General features: G+C 50.0%; 3 protein-coding genes across 3 annotated transcripts; all 3 read right to left on the minus strand.

Annotated features, from left to right (window-relative positions):
- Positions 1-1,719: 1,719 nt before the first annotated feature.
- On the minus strand, positions 1,720-4,301 carry LOC128257285 (carboxypeptidase N subunit 2). Its single transcript, XM_052988240.1, has 5 exons — positions 3,282-4,301; positions 2,775-3,229; positions 2,571-2,719; positions 2,255-2,514; positions 1,720-2,196 (listed from the first exon to the last, which is right to left on the minus strand). The coding sequence occupies exons 1-5, from the start codon at positions 3,839-3,841 to the stop codon at positions 1,770-1,772; spliced, it is 1,851 nt and encodes a 616-aa protein (XP_052844200.1). The 5' UTR covers positions 3,842-4,301; the 3' UTR covers positions 1,720-1,769.
- An 899-nt stretch (positions 4,302-5,200) lies between these two features.
- LOC128257287 (uncharacterized oxidoreductase YjmC) lies at positions 5,201-6,507 on the minus strand. Its single transcript, XM_052988242.1, has one exon. The coding sequence runs from the start codon at positions 6,421-6,423 to the stop codon at positions 5,263-5,265; it is 1,161 nt and encodes a 386-aa protein (XP_052844202.1). The 5' UTR covers positions 6,424-6,507; the 3' UTR covers positions 5,201-5,262.
- A 347-nt stretch (positions 6,508-6,854) lies between these two features.
- LOC128257278 (dynein heavy chain, cytoplasmic) lies at positions 6,855-26,546 on the minus strand. Its single transcript, XM_052988230.1, is given in 17 exon segments — positions 6,855-7,135; positions 7,195-8,240; positions 8,242-10,794; positions 10,855-10,972; positions 12,486-12,681; positions 12,906-15,014; positions 15,080-16,232; positions 16,291-16,317; positions 16,868-18,268; positions 18,852-21,506; positions 21,576-21,731; positions 21,895-21,933; positions 22,296-22,401; positions 22,457-23,060; positions 23,121-23,955; positions 24,022-24,596; positions 26,204-26,546. Coding segments are annotated over 17 exon segments (13,983 nt in total). The 5' UTR covers positions 26,448-26,546; the 3' UTR covers positions 6,855-6,969.
- Between the last annotated feature and the right edge of the window lie 36 nt (positions 26,547-26,582).

A 26,582-nucleotide genomic window follows, 5' to 3' on the forward strand; every position in this document is an offset into this window, starting at 1 on the left:
AATTTTTAATATTTGCCTTGCAAATGTTCTATAAAATGCATTTGTTGTCTACAAGCCTCCAAGCCTGCCTTCCTCCCCCGGGATTTCCAACCACCCCCTTCCTCTTTCATTTTTTTGGTGGGCGGAAGAACCGGAGACCGATGACTGGCGGAGGGCACACAATCGCCCAACAACACCCGAAACTACTACAAAACTGCGAAACTGGGAAACTGGCAACAGGAAGCCGCCAGCGCAGGGCCAAAGTGGAAAAGTGGGAAAGTGGGAAAGTGAATGGAGCGCGGCAATGTCAACACATGGAAATTGCAAGGACAGGCAGCGGCAGCGGGAAAAAGAAAGGAAAACGGTGGAAAACCGAAAAGGAAAACGAATAGCAGCAGCCAGAGTAACTATAAACTGGAATGATATGGCCAACGAACATAACATAACCACACGGACAAAAAATGCACTGAAATTATGATGGATTGAATTTTAAATAAAATATAACCATGAGCCTTTATTATAAGTCAACGTTAATTTCAATTTAAGAGAACACAATTAAGATCTTATTATAAATTTGAAAAATAAAATATTTGATCCAAATATTTACTATAATTTTGATTGATTGAACTTGAATGATCATTATAATGACTTTTTGTACAAAGTACATAAATGTCAATTTATTTAAATACATTTATTAAAATTAAATATTTGGTCATTTGAAAAATGATGTATAGAATACGTATTTGCACTTTAAGTACTGTTTTATTTTTTATTTTTGTTTCACATTCACTAATGAATTTCCTGCTTGCTTGTTTTTAATACTTTTTGGTTAAAGTGTAAGCAAATGATTATTTGCAGTGCAGCCAAATGGCAAGAGCGGAGCTAGTGAACCCAGTAGGACCCCAGATAGCTCCTAGAACGAAGTTAGGCTGCGCCGGGCGGAAGCAATAAATTGGTTAGGTAAAAAGCTTGTCGCAAATGCAGACACCGGTAAAAAGCGGCACGCGAGGCCGAGACAGGCCCGTAATTTTAGATCCGCCAAAAAGACGGAGGCGGAGTGAAATAGAGGTGCCCAAGGATGGTTTATTCCCCATGAGGTTGCAAATTAATACTAAATGTCTGCCATGCAAATACATAATTGACTTTAAATTTGTTTTGACAAGAATTAGTGGAAAACTTTGCAGATATGTTGTATGGGAGTATGGGAGGTGTTAGAGTTTGTGAAAGTTTTGTATCTGTCATAAGTGCAAGCATCAGCTTTCAAAATCGCTTTAGAAAAGTTTACAAAAATTTATGGTATCAGAATTTAATTAGTAATTTAATTAAACTTTTAACTACAAAATAAAGTCAAATAATATTGATTTAGACAAAAGTTTAGTTCTCTATGGCTGACAACGTTAAAATTGCTGTAAAAAGCGTTACTCAACCTTTAACAAAATAATTGTATAACTATCATAATAATTCTCGTACTTCTCAAATTAAAATCTACATTTAAGAGTAGATTGATAAGCATATGTTTCACTGGCTTTAGTCAATCATTAACAAAATATTTGTATAAATAACAAAATGTTTTTCGAACTTGTAAAAAACAAATTGCATTTAAGAGGAGATAGTTAAAGTAGTATGTTCTTTATAAAATAAATATAAATAAATAAATATAAATCATTATGGTCATAAAAACATCAGAGTTTAGATTCGTTAAATATAATATTATATATGTTTTTTTATTAGGGTGTTTATAAAAGGTAAACAATTTATATATTAAATACATTATATTTTCCTATTTTGTATTAATTGTGAACCTTTTTAATGGCCACGCTGGTTATGTCGGCCTCCTTGAGCTCCTCATCGGTGGTGCCATTGTAGATGTGCTTCAGGTACAGATTGAAGTAATCCGTGTAGTTCATTGGCGTGGATATTTGATGCTTCCTGACTGGCAGCCGTGGTGACAGGGACAACATGCTGGCCCACTGTCCGTCACAGAGGTCATCGTATCGCAGCAGACCCACCTCGTGACCTCCCAAGTCGCCCGGACCGCGGCACATGGGCTGCTGGCCATCCCACAGCTTCAGCACAAACTCCCGGATCCACCTGGCCAAGTAGAGGGCTCGACAGTCGCAGTGCCACGGATTCTTGTCCAGCTTGACGGCCACCAACTTTTCCAGGCCATGCAGAGCTCCATGGGGCAGGAACATCAACTTATTCGAGTCTATGCGGCTGATAAAAGTGAATAAACAATACATATATATAAAGTTAAAGGAGTTTTGTAACCCACAGTTTTTCCAGTTGTGTGAGAGGCTCAAAAGCGCTGGCATCGAAATTTTTGAGTACATTATTGTTGAGCAACAAGATTTTGAGATTACTCAAACCCTGAAAATCATCAGCCTCCAAGGTGGTGAGATTATTGGAAAATAGTGTCAATCGAGTGAGAGCACTGACATTCAGGAAAAGATCTGCTGGAATGCTGGACATGGAGTTCTGGCCCAAAAACAATTCATTTAGGTTGCTTAGCTCCACAAAGGCATGGCCATCAATCTGTTAAAAACAGTATATATAATAAAATATAAAATCATAGATTAAGTTACTCTCACATGACTTATTCGATTCATGGTTAAGTCAAGGGTCACCAAGTTGGCCAGATTATTGAAAATGGTGGCCGAAAGCGATGATATGCGATTGTTGTGCAGCGAAAGAGTTCGCAGACTCTTCAGGCCCACAAAGAAGTCATCATGTATTTTGGCTGGAAAAGGCAAAGCTTTGTATAACCATTTTTATAATATTTATATAGTTCTCACATATCTGATTCCATCCAAAATCGAGTGTCTTCAGTTTGCTCAAAAATCGTATGCTGCCCGACATTAATTCAGTGATTTTGTTCCGCGACATATCCAGTTCCTCGAGCATTAGCTGATCTCTTAGGAGGTTGGGTGGAAAGTTCTGAATCTTATTGTCGCACATATTGATCACGGTGAGCCTCTGGCAGTGATAGAATATCGATTCGGGCAGCATGCCAATCTCATTTTTATGCAGATCAAGAATATTAAGATGGCGCAGCTTCCAGAAGGTACGATGGTCAATGTCCTCCAGTTGATTGTTCTGAATGCGCAGTACCAGCAGACTGTCCAGATCCTGGAACAAATCGAAGGGCAGGAAGTCCAGCACATTGTGTGATATGTCCAGCTCCTTGAGGACTGTCAGTCCGCGAAAGGTGTCCTTGTGCAGCGTGGACAGGATGTTGCGGGAGAGATCTCTAAGTGAGATTTCACAAATAGGTAACTTTCAAAGCGTATTATCCTACTCACATATACACCATATTCATGGGTATGACCTGGGTGACCGGCACCGACTTCAGATTGGTGTTCCAGCAGGTGAAGCTCTTGGTGTCCGGATTGCAGCGGCACACGCCCGAGGTGCAGTGGTTCCACTCGATCTGGCTGCCAGTGGCCAGGTGCCAGACGGGCTGCTCCACGGACCGCAGGCGACTCTCGATCTGCCGCACCCGCTTCACCAGATCGAAGTTGGCCAAATGGGACATGGCACTCACCTCGCCACTGGCCACATCTCCGTTGCCATGGCCATTGGCCTTCGGTTTCAAAGGTTTCCGATCACTGGAGGTGCTGTGCGTTCCATTGGGCATCGAATTGATGAGCATTAGTAGCTGGGATACAATGCCCAGCGATTCGCAGGCATTCAGACTGCAGTTTCTGGTGTCCGAGGAGATCAGCGGTAGCAGGTACTTCTGCCTGAACTCATCCAGACTCTGGATGGGCAGATCCTTGGACTGCGGAGGACCACCGGTGATCATCTCGGCCGGATCCATTAGCAAGATTATGCTGAATAGTTGGAAGATGCCCAGCGACATGTTTCCGCAGTGATTTCCAGCGACGCTCTGAAACGGCTGCCCCGATCTGCAGTCCCATTTATAGTCCACCTCGCGATTGCGATTCAATTCTTAATTCAAATAATTTGCAAAAAGGCAAAAATTTGCATTTACTGCAATTACACTTAAGTAGCTCACAGCGCCACATGAGTGCAGCGCATCTCTCAGTCGTCCAGACCGCGCCAAAATGGTCCAGAGTCCGCCCAGAAACCGAAAGTCTATGTTTGCACGCCTAACGATCAACCGAGTGTCTGTATGATGAACCTGAATCTGAATCTGAATCTGAATCCAGAGAGCTGGAGAGCTCGTCTGGGGAACCCCCCAGAACGCTGACTCGTATTTATCGCATCTCGTAATTGGTCACTCAAGTGTTCTATTGTAGATGAGCCTGTCTGTCTGAACTGCCTGCAATCGGGTGTAGTTCGTTTTCTTAAATAATAGTAAATTAAAACATTTTGAAAGCATTAAAAGTCAATAAGCTTGGGTTATCCAAAAAATATTGTTTTTTTACATACCATATTATTTAAATGCACCTAAGTATTTAATATATTAAATTAAAACCTTTTAAAATCATTAAACAGTCACTAAGCTTAAGTTGTTATTTACAAAATATTATTTTTAACATACCCTAATATTTAAATGCACCTGAGTAAGAAGCAAAAAAACTTTAAATCTAGTAACACAATGTATCATAAAACACGATGTAACACAACATTTCATTTAGTTTTCGGAATTTAGAGTTATTTAAATCTCATAAAAAAAAATTTATTAATAAATACACAATTTAAATGGCTCATAGAAATTTATTTCCATTTCATCTTTATGGAAGTAAAAGAAACTTTTTAGTCTTTATGGCATCTGGAAATCCTATGTTACGCCATTAAAATATTTTCCATTGAGATTGCTAGAATTGTAAGAGTTTAAATAATACATCTTATAATTTGTATTGTTTTTATTAAAAATACATTGTTTTCAATAATACATTAATCTTTTATTTCCATTTATGGCTAAAAGCTATGTAAGTACCCAGATAATCCCAAAAGCAATTATTATAATTATATTATGATTGTATTTTTTATAATTTACTATTTACACAAGACAATAATTTTAGTTCAATGGCTTCTTCATCAAAAGCTCTTTAAATTTTCAATTTAAATTTAATTTTAACTTCAGTTGAAATAAGAGAAATTGGCTACTTAAAAAGAAAAGCGCCACCTAGCGAGATTTATAGCCATACCCATTTACGGGTCAACTCTTCCCATTGCTACGCCCTCTGGCAAAACCCACCCTTCCCAACCAACCCCTATTCCTAACTCAACATGTAGATGGCGCTTTTTGAGAACCGCACCGCAACTAAAACATTGGTTTATTGAAATTTCCCTGCAAATTCAACGCGTATAAGACTAAAAGCTCTTCTTGGACTGACACCGGTGGAAGGCCAGCTCGATGGGCTTCACGCAGAGCTTGGATGCCACATCCCGGTACTTGGTCAACAGGGTGTTCGGATAGGGCAAGGCCCGCAGATCCTCCACGTAGTTCATGTGCATCCGCTCCAGTTCGCCAGGCAGTCGGATGGGTTGGGACTCCTCCGCCGGCTTGCTATCCTGGATGCGGCCACAAAAGTCATCCAGTCGCTCCATGAAATTGGGCACAAAGAATTCAGGATCCAGGGCGATGAATACCTGGCCAAGATTAGAGGGTTGCCTTGGATCCAAGGGAATGTGGCTGGCATATTGGGCGCCGGAGAGCACTCCACAGAGGAGATCGATCATGGCCGACAGGCAATAACCCTTGTGGCCGCCAGCGGGGTAGAGCAGCGGTGACCTCAAAGCCAAATTGGGAAAAATAGTGGAGAAGCCCGCCTCGTTGGCCGCCCAGCCATGTGGTATGTACTCATCATTGGCCCAAGCCCACTCCACAGCTCCAATATCCCGCACACTGGCCGCCATGTCGAGCACAAAGTGGTAATCCCTGCCCCTCACACAGAAGGCCAGGCAATTGGCGCCAATGCTGGCCGACTTGGTGTGGGGAGCCATCATCGTTGGGGCCGCATTGGACATCACCAACCCAGCCAATCCCTGGAGAGCAGCGCGGAATGCATACCAGCTGGCCATGCCGAAGTGATGCGACTCCTTGGCCACCACGAAGCCAATGCCTGCGCCTTCGGCCTTCTGCACCGCCAGATCCATGCAAAAGTTGCCCACCAGGACGCCCAGGGCGGAGTTACCGCTCACATGGGCAGTGGCCAGTGTTTCACTTAGTATCGTGGGTTCCGCATCCACTTTGGCGTGTCCCCGCTGCAGGTCATCCAGGTAGACATCCAGGCGATTGAGGCCGTGGCCGAAGTTGCCGCGATAGTCGGCCACCACCAGGAACTCGCTGATGCAGCGCACCTTGGCGGCCGGAACTCCAACGCGCATGAGGCAATCCTGGATGAAGCGACGCGCCTCGTCCACCAGCACCAACGAAGTGTCGCCACGCTGCTGAGGGAAGGCCTTCCCGGGCATGTGGTAGCCACGCAGGCAGCTTGCCAGCCATTGCACTGGCCGAAAAAATGGCCACATCTGGATTTCATCCAATAGAAAGATCTGGCTGGGGTTGCTATGAGTAAATATATTTGGGGAAGCCTTAAGGGTATGGTTTAAGTAGATATTTCAATATGTAAGGAGTTCATAAAACAGTTACGGATTTCAAAAAGCAAGCAAGCTTAAATAAAAAAAAAAGGTACAAACGTTAAACGATTTGAATAATAATTTATATTTAAAAAACTACTCAAAACAACTTCAGATTTGAATGAGCAAGAGAAAGATTAACGTTAAACGTTTTGAATGTTATTTTCAATTTAATAGACTTCATTAAACACTTTTAGAGTAACAAATAAGTTTTGATTACAAATTTTAAATCTCGAAATTTTCTTTAACATGTTTTCATAAGTAAAATTTTATTAAGGAAGCATAGATTTCCGAAAGCTATTGAGATATTTTCTTTGAAACACTTTAAGAACTTTGTTATACTTAGAGTATTGAACGCGAAAAGCTTAATTTTTCTGAAGAGCAATTGATTAAAGGATTACTGGGAGTAATATATAGTGGTATAGTAGAGATGAGCCCTTAGTTCAAGGCAGTGGAGGTCAAAACGGCCACGCCTCGTTCGTAGAAGCTGTGCGAATCCTGTCCAGCGGCCACGGCCAAGTCCACGGTGAAGAGCAGCTCCGTGCGGGTGGAGTTCAGGTAAACGGGCAACGTCAACTTGCTGATGCGCGGCTCCGAGGAGATCCTAATACAGAAAATCAACAATTAATAAAGATAGATGTTGTACATCCAGCGCACACTCACTTCATCCACTTGAGGATGGTCACGGGCAGATCCATCATGATGGTGGAGGCCAGCAGCAGCTCGTTGTTCTTGCACTGGGCGCCCTGCAGCTTCAGCCCTGTGACGCCGAAGCAGCAGTCCTTCTGGTCGGTCTTCAGGCCCGCATCCGTGATGGTCACCTCGAGGGCGAGCTCCTCCAGCGACCAGCTGTTCGCCTGGGCCACACACTGCCGGGTGGCCGTGATGTAGGCCTCCGGATTGAGCAGGCCGCCCAGCCAGACGGGGAATCCCTGCAGCTCCTTGGCGCCGGCCTGCGACACCAGTTGCGACACCTTCTGCAGCTGCTGCACTCGGTTGCTGAAGTCGGTGATCCACTGGATGACGGTGCAGCCGGCGGGCACCGTGTACCGCTTCCAGCCCTTGGGTATGATGCCGCGCACCAGCTCCGACAGCATGGAACGGTGGTGGTTGGTCTGCTTCTTCTCGCCCTGGCAGATCAGCACCACGTCCTGCAGGTCCAGGATCACCGTCTGCAGCAGCCGCGAGCCGCTGGTCACCTCGCGCTCGAAGTAGCGATACAGCGGATCCTTGATGTTCTCCACCGTGCGCTTGAGCACCTGCAGGCTCTTGGGCAGCAGCTCCAGCCAGGCGGTGGCCGAGTTGTGGAGCGTCTTCATCCACGACGGACGTCCATCCTCGCCGCGTCCCGCTGCCGACTGCTCGGACTGATCCTCCACACTGTAGGCCAGCTCGTCGTCGTCCTCCAGCTGCTGCATCTTGAGCAGCTTGCTGACCAGGTCGGTGCCGCGCGTGGTGAGCAGCACCTTCTCCGCATTGTTGGGCAGGCCGAGCCACGAGGGCGTCTGGCGGTCGGTCAGGTTCTCGATCCACTTCAAGAAGTGATCGCGACGCGTGCCATCGGGCATGGTGATGTGACGCAGTCCCCCAGAGGCTCCATCCACATTGGCCACCAGGGCGAAGTCCGCCTCGAAGCTGCGGGCGGTGAAGAGCTTCTTGAGGAACGAGGTCAACAGGCGCTGGTCGAAGTCGTTGTCGATCTTGCCGCCAGTAAATGGACTGCGAGAGCAGCGTCACGAGGGCATCCCAGGGCACCTTCTCCGGCGGCAGATTGGTGCGACCCATGGCCGTGGTGTCGATCCACGTGTCCAGTGTGTCGCAGGCCACCCGCAGATCCGACTCGTTGAACTCGTACTTCTTGGCCCATCCCAATGGCACATAGCGCAGTCGCTCCTGGACGATGGCATGGAACCAGGCCAGCAGGAAGTACAGGCGTGCCCGCTCACTGGGCGTCTTCATCATGCGCGCGGCGGGCACCGTGGAGAAGGTGCGCAGCAGATTGGCCCGAATGCCTGGCGGTGGCTCGAACACAAAGATGCGACCGGCACGCAGGAGATTCACCGGCACCTTGGGATTAATCTCCATGGTGAGGAAGAGCCGGAAGCCGGAGTGCGGCTGCAGCGAGTGCATCTTCTTCTCCAGCTGCACCAGCCACTGGGGCGCCAGGTGGACGTTCTTCAGCAGCACCCAGCGACCCGTCTTGCAGGCCATGTTGATGGCCCGCTCCGCCTGGTTGAATCCCTCGGCCGAGCCGATGGCAATGCTGGATATTTGCTTGTTCTGTTCCGCGGCCAAATCGTCCACTCGTCCGGAGGCATCGAAACCGGGCACCGAGCAGAGCAAGGCCGGCGTATTGCAGTTCAGCTGCTTGTCCACCACGGCGGCAAAGTCCAGCTCCTGCTCGGCATTGGGCATGAAGTCCTCGCCCAGCACACTGTTCACCACATTGTGGGCGGCGGCAATGACGCGATCCGGCCGGAAGGCCTGGATCAGCAGCAGCTGATGCACGGAGCTGGCAATGGGAGTCAGGGCCTTGGACTCGTCCCACAGCTGGGGCACCACCTGCTCCGGCGAGCTCTGCTGCAGCCAGGCACCCAGCTCGGGCATGGAGCGCACCTTCTCCAGCAGCCGCCTGAAGATGGGCAGCCGCGTGGCCAGGCGGTTGACACCCTCGATCTGCTCGGCCGAGAGGCCATCCACCGGCGTGGGATTGGCCAGCAGACCCTCGCGACTGCGCAGGAAGAAGTTGAACTCGGCATCCAGGTTGGACTCGGCGGTGCCCTTCAGATGGATCTTGCACATGAGCAGGGCGAAGGTGAGGCGATCGTTGTGGATCATGCCGCGGGCCACTCGCTCGTAGCACACCTGGAAGAGATCGCGCGTCACGATGCCCAGACGCTCGGAGTGATCGGTGCGACCCTCCAGCTTGGCGTTGTTGTATAGCACCGTGGAGAAGATGTCGAGGAACATCTTCAGCGAGTACTGGTAGAGGAAGTGCACCTGGTTGAGGCTGTCCATAGTGAAGTAGATGTTGCTGCAGGCCACCGACAGCGGCAGGTACTGCTGCGACACCGTCTCGATCTCGGCTATCACCTTGTCCGTCTCGTCCACCTTCTGGTTGATGTCGTAGGCCTCCTTCTTGAGCGTCTCCAGCGTGGTGATCACCGAGTCGTCGTCCAGAATCTTGCCCTTGGCATCGTTCAGCGCCTGCAGCAGGCTCTTCTCCAGCTGGCGCAGTCGCAGCCGGAACTCGCCCTGCAGCTTCAGCAGATCGGAGCGCTTCTCGTCGATGTCCGGCCGCTCGGCCTTGAGCACCTGGTTGAGGCACTGCGACTGCAGCGAGCTGCGCGTCACCGTGAAGTTCACGAACGTCACCCTGGAGCAGATGTCCGGCGGGAACTCAACAGTGGGATCGCGTGTGGACAGGAAGATGACGAACGATGGCGACAGATCGATGTCCTGATCGCCGAGCGTGATCAAAACTCGGCCGCCAGTGCGACGCAGTTCGCGATTCAGCACCGGATTGAGTATGGGATCGTAGTTCTCCACATCCTGGACCAGCAGCGGATTGCCGAAGCGCAGGGCGGACTCCAGGTTCTTGCGGAACGAGTCGTCCAAGAAGGACGTCTTCGTGATCTTCTTGCCCGCGTACTCGTTGAGCAGGAAGGTGGTGGCCTGACCCGAGGGATCGATGATCAGCGGATAGCGGTTGAAGCGCTTCAGCATGATGGCGTTCTCCGTGCACAGGTCATCCGTGGGCAGGGCGTTCGCCTGCCAGCGCAGTCGCTCGTCCGGATTGGAGAGGTACTCGGTGCGGGCGATGTCCGCGCGGTACTGAATGCTGGCCGCCTGCAGGTGCTGCGACCAGGTGGTGAACAGGTTCAACCGGTAGTGCTGATCGAAGTAGCCGCCGTAGGCGATGAAGGCGGCCGACAGCAGCACGTCGCCCACAATGGTGGACATCTGGGACTTGAAGGTCTCGCTGGTGGACTCCCAGCGCTCGCGTTCGATGTTCAGACTCTTGAGCAAGGCAATGGAGCGATCCACCTTGGCCTGGACATTCTCCAGGTCCGTCTTGATGGCCTGAGCCTGCGAAATGAGCTGCGCGTACTCCTCCTTGTAGGCGGCAATGCTGCGCTCCAGCTGCTCCACCAAGTCCTTGGTCTCCTTGGCACTGGCCAGATTGACATCGGCCTGCTCCTCCAGGGAGCGCAGCTCCTCGCGCAGCGGCTCCACGCGCTTCAGCATGTCAGCGTACTCAATCTGTTTGGGATTGATATAGTGTTTAAGAAGAGTTTGGGTTCAATTTCAAATAAATCTCACCTGAGCAATGGCCCATTTCACCATGGGACCACAGGCCATACTGGCGCGATTCACCTTCTCAAAGTTATAGTCCGGATTGCTCAGATACTTGGACTTCATCTTCTCGCGCACATCGTCGCTGTTTTAACACAATTCACATATTAATAACCAATCGAACCCCCAGTTTAGTGAGTTAATTGAATGAATCAAGCAAGCAAAGCAGTCGGATAACTATGAAACAGCGATAAATTTGACCAAAACCAAAGAGAATCAAACAAAAGTTAGAGCCAATAACCAAAATTAGTTGAAAATTCAGTTAAATCATTAGAAAGTTTCAATATTTACAAACCATATGGCAGCTTGGCTTTAACAATTCAAACTAAATCTAATAAAACTACAAAAAAGTAACAACAAACTCAAATAAAAACCAATTTCTACACTCAAGGACTATGGCATAACTTCAAAAAACATCAACAAGAACAACAAAAAATGGGTGTGTTGGTAATAATTTGAATCATGCTTACGTTATGTTCTCGGTACCGAAGTTAGATACAATTGAATTTATGAAATTTTCGCGCATGATCACGGCACGGATCGATTTCCAATCGGTCGCATTTTCGCCCAGCAGCAAACAAATCGATTCGAGAGCCAATTTGACCACCGACGGCGGATTAGCCATGGTTCGCACCTCAACGAGCTGTTGCTTGCGGATCGACTTGACCGCTGCACATCGTCGATTTAGTAGTTGGTTGATTGGTTGGTTGGTTAACATGAGGGATCAGAATTAATATACGGTTTGAGCACAACGTTGCACTTATCCATTGTTATAAGATTAGGCTAGGTTACCATCTAGTTAATTACTTAAGACCGATACGGCTCATTGCACCTGGTTCTGGATCAGGGTTACGACAGCTGGTTAAAAATACAATAGTTTATACCCTTGCAAAGTTTAATCAAATATCTTTTGAAAAAGAAAATAAATTATTCAACAAAGAAAATTAATTGTTAATATGTAACATGAGCTTTTGAATTGTACTAATTTTATAGAAAATTTGTTCAAAAATTTCTTTGTTTTTTTTTTTTTTTTTTTTTTGTTAAGTCTATAGTCAAGAGTAAGAAGAAAATTGATTGTTCTGATCAGCTTTTGAACTGAACTAATTTTACAGAAAATTAATTTAAATTTCTTTTCAATTTTTTTTTTTTTTTTTTTTTTTTTAAGATTTTTTGCAAGAGTACAAAGAATTCGGCGAGCCGAACAGAACTAAACCTATAATAACTAAATTCACCCTCCAAATGTTTGTCCTTAGTTTCACACACACACAAAAGAGAAAACTTTTTACACATCATACATACATCACATCACATATCCTAATATAAAAGGATATCATAGGAGGGTTAGAGGTTATGATAAGTTGAGTTGGCCAGTGCATTGCGTATGCTTTGGTGTTTGCTTGTATATGTATATAGGGTATATATTGTAGTTATGGGTGTAGTATACGAATGGAGATTATATTCAAATGACAAGGATCGACGGATCCGCCCACGGGGTTTAATCGGTTTTAGACGCTCGCTGATTAGGATTCAATGGAGTGAAGTGCTATAGATGATATCGTGATGCTTGAGAGAAAGCGAGAAAGAGTTGAGTTGCGTACGTGATCTTGTCAGTCTCCAAGTTAACGATCGAGGAGATGAAGCTGTCTTTAACGAGGATGCCCCTAATGGCCTTCCAGTCGGCGGCACTCTCGTTGAGCAGCTCGCAGACCGACTCCAGGGCCAGTTTGACCACGGCCGGTGGATTGGCCATCGACCGCACCTCGGCCAGGTGTTTCTTTTTGATCGAGCTAACGGCTGTCGGAGTTGGGATGGTGGATTGCGATCGTGAATTAAGAAGTGGGGGTCAAAATTATAAAACAGGTGAGCCATATATATATATATATATATCAAAATTGCCTGTTAAATGATATAACTATACATCATCCAATGACAATCTTGTTTTATCTTTAGGTAACTTATTCTAAGACTAACTAACTTAAGTGCCCGCCCTTTTCGACATTCTAGCCCAATGGACTCACCTGCTTGGGCATCGATAACGGCCGGTTCCACCTGGGCCAAATCGGCCATCACATCCTTGCGCTTCTCCTCGATCTTCACGGTTTGATCGGCCAAACGGATCTGGATCTCCTGCGACTGGATCTTCTTCTTCTCCGCCTCCTGCTGGTCCTGGAACATCTGCTTGAGCTTGGCATTGGCGGCCTCGTTCTTGGACTGCAGCTCCTGCTTCTTGACGGCCAGCGACTTTTGCATCTCCTCTACCTGCTCCACGGTTTCGGCGATCTTGTTGAGGCCCACGTTGAGATGGAGCTGCTGTTCCTCCAGGTCGCTGCGCTTCTCGTTGTACAGCTTGACAAAGTGGTGGATGAAGTCGAGGTAGTGACGGGGCGTCACGGCCATGGTGCGACCGCCACGCTTGGCCAGCCGCGCGTTGGCCTGGTGCAGTGTCTGGTGGACATACACACACGAGTTGATCACCGCGTCGCGATGGTTGGGATTGGCCGGCACCAGGGGGCAGACGGAGGGGAAGAAGTCGGGGGCATGCCAGTTGGGCTTCTCCAGGTCGACGCGCGTGGTGAACTCCTTGCCCACCTGGAACAGGGCCGAGTCCGACCAGTCGCCGAACCAGTTGAGCACACAGCGATTGAACAGGGCCGGCGAGGTGGCCGCCCGATCCTTCAGTCCATCGGTGGAGGGGTTCATGGTGAAGACCACGTGCAGGTTGCGCATCACCTGCTGCGTGAACCACTTGTACAGCTCGTCGCTGGAGTCCAGCATGAGGCCCTCGCGCTGGGCGCCCTCCTTGCACTGCGTCATCAGGGTGGTGTACTCGTCGCCCTCGAACAGGCCGGGCACCTCGCCGTTGGCCAACAGCGTGTTCATGCGCTCAAGGAAGCCCGAGTCCAGCACATTCGACTCGTCCAGGATGAAGGCGATCTTCTCGTCCTTGCAGCCCGAGCGGCGCAGCACGGAGCGCAGATCCTCGTCAAAGTCCTCGCCGGTGTACTTGTTGTGCACCTTGATCTGGAAGATGGACAGCCCGTTCATCCAGGCCACAAAGCGGGAGAGTGTGGTCTTGCCCGCTCCCGACACGCCGATCAGCAGCAGGTGACCCTGCGGCTGGCGGAAGATACGATCGATGCGCAGCACATGGTCGAGCACCTCGTCGAAGAGCACGAGCGGCACGTCGAGCTCCTCCTCGTAGAAGACCTTCAGGCGGGCGCGCACATAGTCGCGCAGCTCCTCGCGATTCACCGGCATGTAGTCCTTGCTCAGCCAGTTGCTGTAGAGGATCGGACGCTGCAGCGCCTCCTCCTGGTTGATGCCGGGGAAGTGTTTCTGGCCCACCAGATCGATGTTCTCGTTGGTCCACCTCCGCTCCGAGTCGTCCACCAGGCGATCCTGGAACAGGCGCAGTGCTTCGTGGGCCCAGAGACGCACCAGTCCCTCCACCGGCAGCGAGTCCAGCGGTCGGATGGCCTCGCAAATGCCACGCACCCAACGGGTCATCTCACGCGGCGAGTAGACGTAGTGCGGCTGCATGTCCTGCGTGAAGCGATCCTGCGAGGCCAAGTAGAACTCCACCATGGCGTTGGTCAGCGGCTCGGCGTAGCCGCGAAGGGCCGGCATCAAGCGCAGCATGGCGCGCGAGAAGGTGCCGTAGATCTGCTTCAGCGAAGTCTCGCCCGGGTAGTCCACATAGATGATGGGCACATGGCGCAGGAAGCGATGCGACAGTGGCTTGCGACCGGGATCGGTGGGCGGATTGCAGGCGCCCACGAACTGAATGCGCTCCAGCGAGACCCAGGCCTGATCGCTGGCCCTGTAGAAGCCCTTGTGCTCCACCAGCTGGCGCAGGAACGAGATCACGCGCTGCGTGCCATAGCTGTCCATGTCAGGCAAGTTGATTTCGTCGCAGAACAGCACCAGCCACTTGCCAATCTGCACGGGTGAGAGGACCACGCCGTTTGGCGTCTTCCGGTACTCGCAGTAGTGGTCGAATGTTTTCAGCAGCAGCTCCGGCGTGGTGGCCGAGGAGAAGTTCAGGCCCACCACCTCCATGTCGGGCAGGGCACGCAGGGCCGAGAACAGCGTCATGGTCTTGCCGGAACCAGGTGGTCCACAGAGCACTAAGGGATGGCACATTAAAGATTTTAACACTGCATTGCATTAAAAAGGGGTAAATTGAACTCACCCAAAGGCTTGTGCTCGGCTAGCCAAGTGTAGAGAAGCGACTCATGGCGCACCGTGTCCAGTGTGGGCACCACAATGTCCGGAGAGGCCACCTTGTGCGTCTCCACCTCGATCACAGGCACCTTGTTGCTCCACGGCACCCAATCGCCACTCATGTTGACCTCAAAGTCGATGATCGGCGCACCGGCTGCTCCCGGCAGTGGCACCGTGGTCACACTGCGCACAAAGTCACCCAGATCAGTGCGCACCTTCAGCTTGGCATCGCCAGCAAAGGACCAGAGCACAGAGTAAACCAACGCCTTGGGTATGTAGTGCTCCAACTGATCAGCGGAGCAGGGGAAATCCGGATGCTGTGCATTGAAGGTGAGCACATTGCGGGCCGCCTGGTTTAGCATGGAGAAGAGGGAGCTGAGGGCCCGCAAGCGGGTGAAGTCCATGATGTGCTCCTGGTCCATGGCGTACTCCAAGGTGCGCACCACAATGCCATCGGCCGAGAAGAAGGGCAGCAGCAGCATGGCAATGTCCCGCTGCACCTGCAGTGAGGGTGAGACCTCCTCCTCCTTGTCCTTCGATGGCTTGATGACGCCTACGAAGTCCTCGTCGCCGTCCTCCAGGGGAATGCTGCGCAAACGGGACAGATAGTTCTCGAATATCATCTCCGTGGAGAGCACATCCTCCGAGAACCAGACCATGCCGCAACGCGACACGGTGGCCAAGGTGGCGAACTTCAGATCCTGCACCTCGAACATCACACGCACGTTGGGCGGCAGCGAAAGACGCTCGCCATTGGGCAGGGTCAGCAGCTTGTTGTCGTCCAGCACCGAGTTGAGGTTCTCCACCCACTCGGGATCCACGTCGCCATCGAAGATGATCCATTGCCGCTTGTTGATCTCGCCGCGCACATTGTCGATGATCTTGCGCAGAATGTGGGTGAACAGGCCGTCGGTCCACTCACGCGTGTTCGGATCCAGGACACCATAGAGCGCCTCCTTGGAAATGGCCTTGGGATCGATGACATGGGCCACGCCCTCGACGCCCTCGAAGCGTTCGAGTGCCTTCAAGAGAGTCTTCCAAGCGGTGGACTTGCCGGATCCAGATGGACCCACCATCATGAGTCCATGATTCAAATTGGAGATCTGGTACAGTTGCAGCACCTGGTAAATGAAACATGGTATCAGCACATGTACAAATCACCCCTCGCGGATTAGTTACTTTGTCCACCCAGGTGGAGCCGAGTCCCTGAAGGTTAGTAAGCATGTGTAAAGCGAATGGTTATGAAGTGGATTACAATGCGAATCCATGCCCAATTGGGTGCATCGATTTTGGATGGAAACAAAAGGGTAAAAGTAATCAGATTCACTAAACATTGAATTTTAATTGAAGGATTTTAATTTGTACTGTTTTATACCCTTGCAGAGGGTAATATCATTTCAGTCAGAAGTTTCAGACCCTATAAAGTATTTAATTTGATTGGAATAGGAAAACGTTGTCATATAGCTGATGTAATATAGCTGAAAATCATCATAGCTTCAATGTTTTTAAACAAATACGCTTATAATCGAAATTTATATGTTTTAAAGAACATTTAGTTTTTGCAATAGCTGCAAGGGTGTATTAACTTCGGCTAGCCGAAGTCTGCTTCATTTCTTGTTTAAGATGAAAGTTGATGTTTGAAATAAAGTCTCCAAAGCAGAGTTGCAATGCAAGGTTCAAGGATTACTTTTCAACCCCCTTTCTTTTCTCCCGCACAAATCGATCCACTGAAAAGTAACACAAAGTGAACTCTTACCTTCTCCATCCAGGCAGCGCCCTGCTCGTCGCCCTCTCCACAGACCAGGTAATCCTCCTGGCACACCTTCCGGATCTCCTCCTTCAGACCCTTCATCTCCGCCCGCGTGTAGCCCACGTTGGGGAAGACGTCGCTGAGCAGCGAGAAGAGCAGCGGAATGTCCTCGGCCACCAGCTTGGGCACCATTGTCTCGCACACCGACTGGATGAGGATCTCCTGCTCGGGCAGGTTCTCGGCCACCGAAGCCTCGTCGATGTTCTCGTCGCCACGCTGCCTCATCTGTTCCTTGATCTTCATGATGCGATCCCGCTTCACATTGCCGGCCGAGATGAGGACGGATTTGAGGGCACGCAGCCCAAAGTCGTAGTGGCTCTGGTTGGACAGTTGCTCGTCGCAGAGCTTGAAGAAGGGCACGATCTTGCAGGCCAGCTTCTCCGCCGAACGGAAGCCCTGCGAGAACAACATCACCTCGGCAATCAGCTGGCGATCCGGCGTGGTCATGGCCAGCGAGCGGAAGAGCTTCTTCAGGTTGTCCGGCAGATTGGAGCGGCCGGCATAGCCCGGGTTCATGGTGATGAAGATGGCCATGTCCGGCGAGACGCGCACCTGCTTGCCCACCAGCTCCACGGTGATGCTCTCCTTGTTGCTGTCCATCTCGTACTTCAGCGCCTCCTGAATGGTCTGGATCTGCTGCGAGCAGGCGGACAGCATGCGCTCTTCCAGTCGATTGAACTCGTCGAAGCAGCCCCAGGCTCCCACCTGGCACAGACCCACAAAGATGCGGCCCATGGCCTGGAAGTCGAAGGTCTCGTCGCAATTGAAGACGAGCACGAAGCGTCCCAGTTGGTTGCCCAGCGCCTTGACCGACTCCGTCTTACCCGTGCCCGCGGGTCCGAAGGGAGAGCCTCCCAGACGCGACTCCAGGGCCTGGGTCATGGTCAGGTAGCAACGATCCGTGAGTGGCGTCTGCACCAGGCGATCCTGCACACCCAAGTACTCGAATCCGTAGAAGAATCGGGCATTGGCCATGTGGATGGTCAGCTGCTGCAGAACCTCCGTCTGTCGGGGATCAAAGTAGAAACGCATTTCGCACAGCCACTGGAAGGACTTGGGCGAGGTTACGCCGTTGTTGAGTAGTCTTCTGGTCACCGTTCGCTTGTGCACAAACTCGTTGATCAGGTGCTCCAGCTTGCGGCGACGCAGAGGAGGCTGCTCCTGCAGAACAGAGTCGGCCAGCACGTTCAGAGTGCTCTCCACATTGCCCAGCACACGCTGCATCGGCTTGGAGTTGTTGTTCTCGGAGGCCTGCTGCAGGGCAGCCTCCACATCCTCCGACCAGAGGATCTGGGCAGCCAGGACAACAATCTGCGCCTGGTATTTGTCGCACCACTCCATGTAGGCCTAAGGATTAAAGAGAAAGTTGGAGGATTAATAATCAAGAAATTTAATGGTAATTTAGATACCCGTTTCTCAGCTAACAAATTTCAAACTAAATATTTCCCCACAAAACAATCTGAGTCTATGTGGCGCCATCTGACGGACTGCATATCCAACAATAAAAGCTAAGAGCGTGCAGCACCTCGCTCTCTCTTTTACTCTCTCTCTCATCAGCTGCCACTGACTGAGCAGTGGCAGAGATCCGGCAGAGTTCTAATAACTTTTAAAATAATAGCTCGATTTTGAAAATGTTTGTGTCTACTGATAGATGTAATTGAAGCTCATACACAGAATTCAATACCTACGTTCTAACATGTCTCATAGTGCAGTAAGCACGCTCCGTTTTGTAACAAACTTGCCGAGATCTCGACGTTCATACAGACGGACAGACAGATGAACTTGACTAAATCGTCACGGCTATTTATCCTGATCAGAATATATATACTTTATAAGGTTGGAAACGCTTCCTTCTACCTGTTACATACTTTTCAACGAATACAATATACCCTTTTACTCTACGAGTAACGTGTATACAAATGTGGCTTACCTGAGGATCGATCTTGCCATCGCGGAACTGCTTGATATCCTGCACAGCCTGGGCCAGAAGCGAGGCCAAGGTGAATCGCATCTGCTTCTCCACCAGCGACAGCCACTCGTTGATCTTGGGGTGCTCCACCGTGGACACTGGGTTGATGAAGTGCACCTCCTCGCCTTCGCGGGATGAGATACCCAAAATCACGTTGTTCTCCTCGTTCAACAGAATGGCAGCTACGCCGGCAAACATTTTTTTGAAATGCTTCTGCAGACGGGCAATGTTCTTGCTGTTGCCAATGATCTCCAACAGATCCTCGTCTCCCACGAAGTAGAAGCGCGGGAAAGAGGTTCTCTCACGCTCCAGATACTCGCCCAGCGCCTTCTGGATCTTGCCCAGCAAATCGGCCAAACGTTCCAGGGATCTTTGCACAGCGGGAATGTTCAGCACATCCATGACCTTGGGCGATTTGGTGACCTTCTTCATCAGGCCAAGGAACTCGGAGCTGATGCTCTGGAAGCGCGAGGTTTCCACCGGCAAGAGCGTCTTGATGTCGGCGCTGCCCGAGAAGATGCCCTCCAAATAGACCCAACGACGCTGCACATCGATCCACACATCGAACAGAGCGTTGATCCTGTTCAGCTTCTCCTCCCAGGTGAGGGCCTCCTCCTCGAAGACCTTGTAGTAGGGCGACAGCTTCATGGCGGCCACCGAGTTGATGTGTTCCTTCACCTTGTTGAACAGGTCGTCCCAGCCGCGAATGATGCGGCACTTGTTCTGGTAGTTGATCAGGTCCAGCTCGTAGTTCTGCCAGGACTCGCGCACCTGCTTGAGGAACTCCTCCAGCGCCATCTCGCCCTGGGCCACCAGGATGATGTCCTTGACCACGCCCTCGTTCTTCTGCAGATTCACGTCCCACACTTGGCCCAGTGAGAGATCGGAGATGACCCAGTTGACGCGCAGCTGCTTGGTCAACTGTTTCCAGTGGCGCTCCTTCAGGGCATCCGACTTGAGCTCCACGATCAGCATGTTCACCTTGATGTAGCTCTGAATCAGCTTCTTCACGTACTCGTACGACTCGTACATGCGCAGGCGGGCGGGCAGCTCCTTCAGCTGGGCCATCATGGCCTCCAGCTGCTGGCGCAGCTTGCGTGGCTGCACCGACAGCCATGGCTTCTCGCGCGTCTCGTCGATTTGCGTCCACACCTTGGAGAGCTCGCTCCAGACGCCGCGCAGGTCCTGCAACTCCTCGAGGGCCACGTTCATGCGCTCGGCGCTGTTGTTCGGCACCGCCGATTCCTGCAGCTCCAGGGCCTCCTTGGCCTTGACCACATTGTCGCGCTCCTCCTTCAGGCGCGAGTACTTGCTCTCGAAGATCTGCAGCTGCTGCAGCGCATCGTCCGGCCGGATCTTGCCGCCCGTGGGCTTGGTCTTCTCCCAGTCGTTGAGGAAGTCCACGGTGCGCGTCTCCACGGCCTTGTCCTCGGCCACGATCTTGGCCTGCAGGCTGGCCACCTGCGTCTGGATGGCCGTGTCCTTGCGCTTGATGATCTCGTTGAAGGCCGACCACTCGCCCTCGATGTTGTCCACATGCAGCCAGTTGTTGGGGAACTGGAAGCGCTGGCGCTCCAATATGCGCTGCGCCTCCCTGAACACCTCCACCTGCTTGTCCCAGGCAATCATGTCCTTCTTCAGCGACTGCACGTAGGTGATGAAACTCACCGCATCCGAAGTGCTGGCCGCCTCGATGCTCTGCATCTCCAGGTCGGTGCGCGACTTGGACACCTTGCTGTGGAAGCTGGTCATCTCGGTGCCCAGCAGGGTGCCAAACTTGCCCAGTGCCTCCTTGTGCCACGAATCGTACTTCAAGGTGACCTTAGCCTGCACCTTGGCGTAGTCAATGATGATGGGTCCATACGCCCGCCGAGTGTCCGACGTATCGAAGGTGGTGCGCGACTGCTTGATGTCGTTCAAGCACTTGATCCACAAGTTCACATCCTCGCCCAACCGTCCGTACAGCATGTCCGCCTGCAGATCCCACAGGCTCTGGTAACGCAGCCACTCGTCCACGTAGTTACGCACCTCGCCCACCTTGTGCTCGATGGCTCCGTAGGCGCTCTCCAGCACCTTGCCCTCCGGCAGCTTGGTCAGCAGGTTGCGGTACGTCTGCGAGACGGGCTTCTCCAGGCCCACCTGGTAGCGGGTGCTCTGCAGACGCACTTGCGAGGTCACAATAGCCTGCCAGGCGAAAAACTGCTGCATTATCTGGAAGCGGGCTTCCTCGATGGATGGATACAGATACATCTGCTGGTTGGTGATGCGAATCTCGTGCACAGCATTCTGAATCTGCGGCTCTCCGCCCAGCTTGTGCGTGGGCTGGGCCGGCGCATCGGTGTCCATGGAGGTGTCCACCTCCTTTTTGTTGCCGGTCAGAGCCTCCGACCAGGCCTGGATTCCCGCCTGCAAACGGTGGGCCAGCTTCTTCTCCACCTCCTCGTCCAGTCGCGTTACCCACACGCTCAAGTTGGAGTACTGACGCAGCGAGAGGTCGTCCACGGCATGCTGAATCTTGGAAAGAATCTCCACAAATGTGGCGGCACTGTATGGACAAGTCTCCAGAGAGCGCACGTCCACATCCAGCTGTTCCTCCACAACCAGCAAGTCATCGACCTTTTCCGGATTAAAAAAGTATGATTAGAATCTATAAAACTCGTTAATAGTTTAGTAGGAAAGCATTACCTTCTCCTGGAACTGGGTCACACACTCCGACAGGCGCAGAACATAAGGATCCAGCTTGTAGGACTCCCAAATAAGGCCGATTCCCTCGGACACCAAGTTTAGGACATCCTTACGCAGTCCTGCTACAAGTGGCACAATGCTAGCACGATCTTCAATCTATTTAAGATACAATCTTAATTAGTTTAAGTCTTAAACCATATCTCATCTAGATACTTTCTTTGGCATGCGGGAGTTGAATAAACTAAACTAGGAAACAAAATAGTGGTTGCAATACACGGATTACGGAGTAAACAAACTTCGAGGGGACAAACGACACTACCTTGAATACTGAATTTTGTGCTAGACTCCTATTATTAAGCTGCATGAAAGAAAGGTTGATTGGTTGTTCGGTTGGTTTAGTTTAAGAGCGGATCTCGTGTCTAAGACTAAGGTGATTAATTATGGGCGGTTGTGTTGAGTGTTCAAAGTGTGGTGGATAGCAAAATTCAAGCTGCACGCCAGGATCAAAGCAATGCAAGAGAATAGAGCAACGGTGACATCTTGTGATGGTGGAACAGTGACAAGTGTGACTTTGTAAAGTGTAAGAGCTGGGCATAGAGGTGTACAAAGAAATGTAAGGCTGATATACAAATTATCATAGATTACACTCTGTTTTTAATCTTTAAGCCACGTAATCTTTTGCAATTCGTCTAATAACAGCCTTCGAAGAGCGAATCTTACCTTCTCCAAAGTGCGTTCGTAGGTGCGAACACTCTCAATCAGGGAAATAGCATATGGATAAATCTGGTTGGCCTGATGCGCCTTGTTCACAATGGTCAGTGGAACTCTGAAAATAAATATTATGTTAAAATTAAAACCACAAAACGAATCTAAAGCCATACCTGAATCCCAGATTCTTGATGTTGCGCACCTCCTTGGCCAGCGTGATAATCTCAGGTAGAAAGTTGACCCTCAAACGCAACACATTACCACGTCCAATGCGAGAACGCGTGGACTCAATGGTAAAGATGCGGCCAGTGCTGCCAAAGTTGCGCTCCTGCACTTTGCGGGCCCACTCATGGAACACATCCGAGATGGACAGCTTGGCTCGGAAGCTATCGCCATCGGCCTTTAGCTTCTGGCCCTCGATGTGGGTCTCCCAGCCCTTGCCGAGCACATCCTCGACGCGCTTCAAGTACATCGTCAGCTGGTTGTCGATCTGGCGGGCCCAGATGATGGAGCCAGCCACCGGCGGCAGATCTCGCACCGAGGACAAGCGACAGCTCTTGCTCTGCGGATACTGCACCTTGAACTTCTCGTGCAGGGCCTCGATGTCGTCCTTGACGCGCTGAATCAGCTGCGTCTGGTACTCCCTAATGGCGCCACGGATGTGCGGACGCACGAAGAGCGCATTGAAGCGCGAGAAGATGCGGAACATCTCGTTGGCATTCTTGGCCGTGCCCAGCTGGTCGCGTAGATGGGCCGTGATGCGGGTCTCCACGCGATCTGTAGATAGAAATAACCTTTGTTATATGTTTGTTTATATAAATTATATAGTATAATTACCAATTTTCTCCTCATATCGCTTGACAGCCGCCTCCCAAGCCTCGGATCCCTCCTTGGTGATGTCCAGACAGTCCACCTCCTTGACGTTCTCGTAGGCCAGGTTCACCTCTTCGATGGCATTGGCATCGGCAGCATCCAAGCTATACGGTTGCTTGGTTTCCGCGGCGTTCACGTCATCGCTAACAGCGGGCTTGTTGGGCCGCAGAACGCGCAGGATGACGGTGCGCAGCTGCTCATGCTGACGGCGGAACTTGCGCATGTGCTCCATGCGGGTCTGCAGCTTCTTGTGAGCCGGCGAGACGCGCCACACCATCTTGAGATGCTCATCGCGCTTCTTCTTCACAATGTCGCGCAGCAATCCCTGCAGCTTGTCGTACTCATCATCCCAGCAGCTGAATATCTCGAAGCACTGGTTCATCACGCGCTCGAATTCATCAAAAGGGATGTGCATCAGTCGCCGGGTGCCCAGCACCTTGAGCAGCTGCTGCGACAGATCTCGCGAGATGGCCTCGATGAGCTTGAGGCACCGCTGGATGGGGTACTTGGTGTTGCGTACCTTGCGCAGATGCGAGAAGATCTGCTGCACAGCAGGTCGAATCTTTTCCAGCTCTGTGGCGCTGAGCAGATCATTGATGGGAAAATCCTTCATCAAAGGATTGTAATCGGCTACTGTGGCCAGAGCCTGTTTCAAGCCGGTATCCGTGTCAAAAGAAACGGTGGCATGGAAACGCTTTCCATGCTTAAGAATGTCCAAGGTGAGAGCCACCTCTGGCGACTCGCGCTTTTCCTGGATGCGATACAGGGCACGCTCCAGATTCAGCCAGAAGGAGATTTCCTATTCAAATAAAGGGAGTTCACTTTAGAGTTGTGATTTTAAAGGCTTTCCTTGGCTTTGTCTCACCTGCAATGCAGTTCCCGAACCGGGATCTCGGTTCAGCTTGGTCACCTTCTTGATCTCGGTGATCCAGCGGTTCACGCCGGTCTGCAGCTGGTTCAGGAAGGAGGAGTCCTCCACCTTGTCGCCAAAGTCGGCCACCTTGGCCTTGCGGTTCTCCTCCGAGCACTTGCGGATCACATTGTTGACGGTCTGGTGGGCCGTCAGCGTGATCTCCGGTATGTCGATGTTCTGCTGCAGGTGCAGCAGTCCCATCTCCAACTCGGCCAACTTCTTCTCCACGGAGGGAGCCATCTTGTCGCCATCGCGATCAGCGCGTCCCGACTCCTTCACGTACGACTTGAAGTAGGGCGCCAGGGACTTGCTGATGAACGCGTGCAGCGTCTCGTAGGGTGATCCGTCCGAGAAGTTGATCAGCCGCAGCTGGGAATGGATAGACTTGTCCGCCTCCACCACCACGCCGCGCTTGATGCAGGCCAGCGAGGCCATCCGGCTGTTGGTGAAGTGGACATCGTTGCTGATCTGGTAGGTCACCTGCTCCTTTTCCTCCTCTCCCTCCGCCGGCTGCTCGGTATCGTCCTCTGGAAATTGGAAATTGGGGATAATGATTACAAGTCTATTTAGAGTTTTAAAAAATTATTGTGGCTATTTAAGGTATACCTATTCTAATTTGACTAAACAACAGATAATGTATGTGTAAAAGCAAATTTTTTGGCAATTTGTTCATATCTCAAAAATTCCAAAATGTATATAGTCCCAGAGATAAAGTGTTACTCGATAAAATGTGTATACTGAGTTAACATTTTTTTTTTTAAATCAAAAATAAACAAAATAATAAAATAAATACAAATAATAACCCTGTTAAATTACAAAATTTAAGACTTTAATCCAGAAAAATTCAATAAAAATAATTACCAAAATATGTATACCTTTAAAACATATTCCAACTTTTTACAGGACACCCAATTCTCCACCAATCACATAAAGCAACGCATGACTGGCCACACAATTACCCCTCACCCACTTTCCGTATGGCCCATTTGGCATTGGAGCTCAATGCCACGGCACTGACATCATTTCATTGTCAAGGCGTCGACCTCCGGAAAATCAGCGGCCAAGGGAAAAACCTTCAAAATTCGTGTGCTCAAGGCTGGACCTTGGTGGAGTCATTGCTCCCACGCAACTGGCCCCGCTGCCAATGCCAATGCCAAAGCCGATTCCCAGTGCCATTGCCATTTCCCAGTGCCATTGGCACTGCCTTCGGTCAATGTCAATGTCGTTGTTGCCTACCCAAAGTCACCGAGCCAGTGGAAGGTGTGCGCAGCCTCCAAGGTCGTTTCCGTAAACAAAACTTGTTGCCTCACAGCCGGCATCTGTTTTCCGGTTGCGAATTGCTTGTAAACAAAACGAAGCCGGCAACCGGCAATCAGCTGTTTGCAGTTATCGCTTAGTCGTTGTTATCGGCCTATCGGTATCGGAGTGAGTCAGATGGGCTGACGTCATGCACGAAACTTGTTTTTATACCGTAGAATGGGACATATTATTTTGTTTTGCAATTTGCCCTTAATATATTTTTGTAATCTAACTTGAAAATAACGTCAGTGTCGATAACGCAAACTTTAACAATAAGGTTTTTTGCATAAAACATTTGCTAATCAATATTGTTAATACATACGATCGAATTTTGTTAAATTGTTAATTTTTTCTATGTTAAGCTAGGACCTAATATGTAATATAACCGCTGGTCTTGTATCGTTTTTAATTCGACTACTGTATATATTTTTAGTCCTCTAACTTTCAGAATAACAGCGTATTTTTATAACAAATATATATATTATTTTAAATTTTTCCAATAGTCTCCGTCACACTATTTAATTTTTCCCGTTAGAAAATTATAGGGTATCCGAACTCCGCTCATCGAATTAGAACCTACATTCCTATTGGAGTTCAAACAAAAACATCTGGCGCATTGATTTTTAACAAACTGGTTGCGTATTCAGCTAACATACCTAATTGTGACGCATGTTAATCAAAAGAATCTGATATTTTCACTTCCCCAACTGCAAAGAGAACACTTTGAAAGCTTGCAAACTTTTTATCTCTGCCAAAGCGACGCCATTTTGTGCAGATGGCTGCACTTTTTTCACGCAAGTTTTCTCTGCCAACGGGGCATAAATTGTGATCGTACCTTTGATGCAATTACGCTGGACGTAGAGCGCCTGCACCTGGGGATCGGAGAGGAACTTCCGGATGGTGTCCTGGTTGATGGGATCGTCCAGAGCGTTATTCAGCGATGCGGGAACCACATCCTCCTCCGGCAGCAAAATGGTCACCGCCTTGCGAAGGTAGTTGGCAAATGCATCGTAATTCGCAATGGACAGGTTCACGACCGGATCCACCGATGTATCGGGGTTCTCCAGGGAGTCGCCCATGTCCCTCGAATACTTTCGGTTTGTAAATACTCCGCAAAATGTGTGCAATTGGATTTTTTCACAATGCCTCGCCCTGTGAAAAATTACGTCGGCTTTTTTTTTTCGCGAAATGCAATGTGGGCCTTGCCACCTAGT

Source organism: Drosophila gunungcola (assembly GCF_025200985.1).
Source record: "Drosophila gunungcola strain Sukarami chromosome 3L unlocalized genomic scaffold, Dgunungcola_SK_2 000002F, whole genome shotgun sequence".
Lineage (NCBI taxonomy): Eukaryota > Metazoa > Arthropoda > Insecta > Diptera > Drosophilidae > Drosophila > Drosophila gunungcola.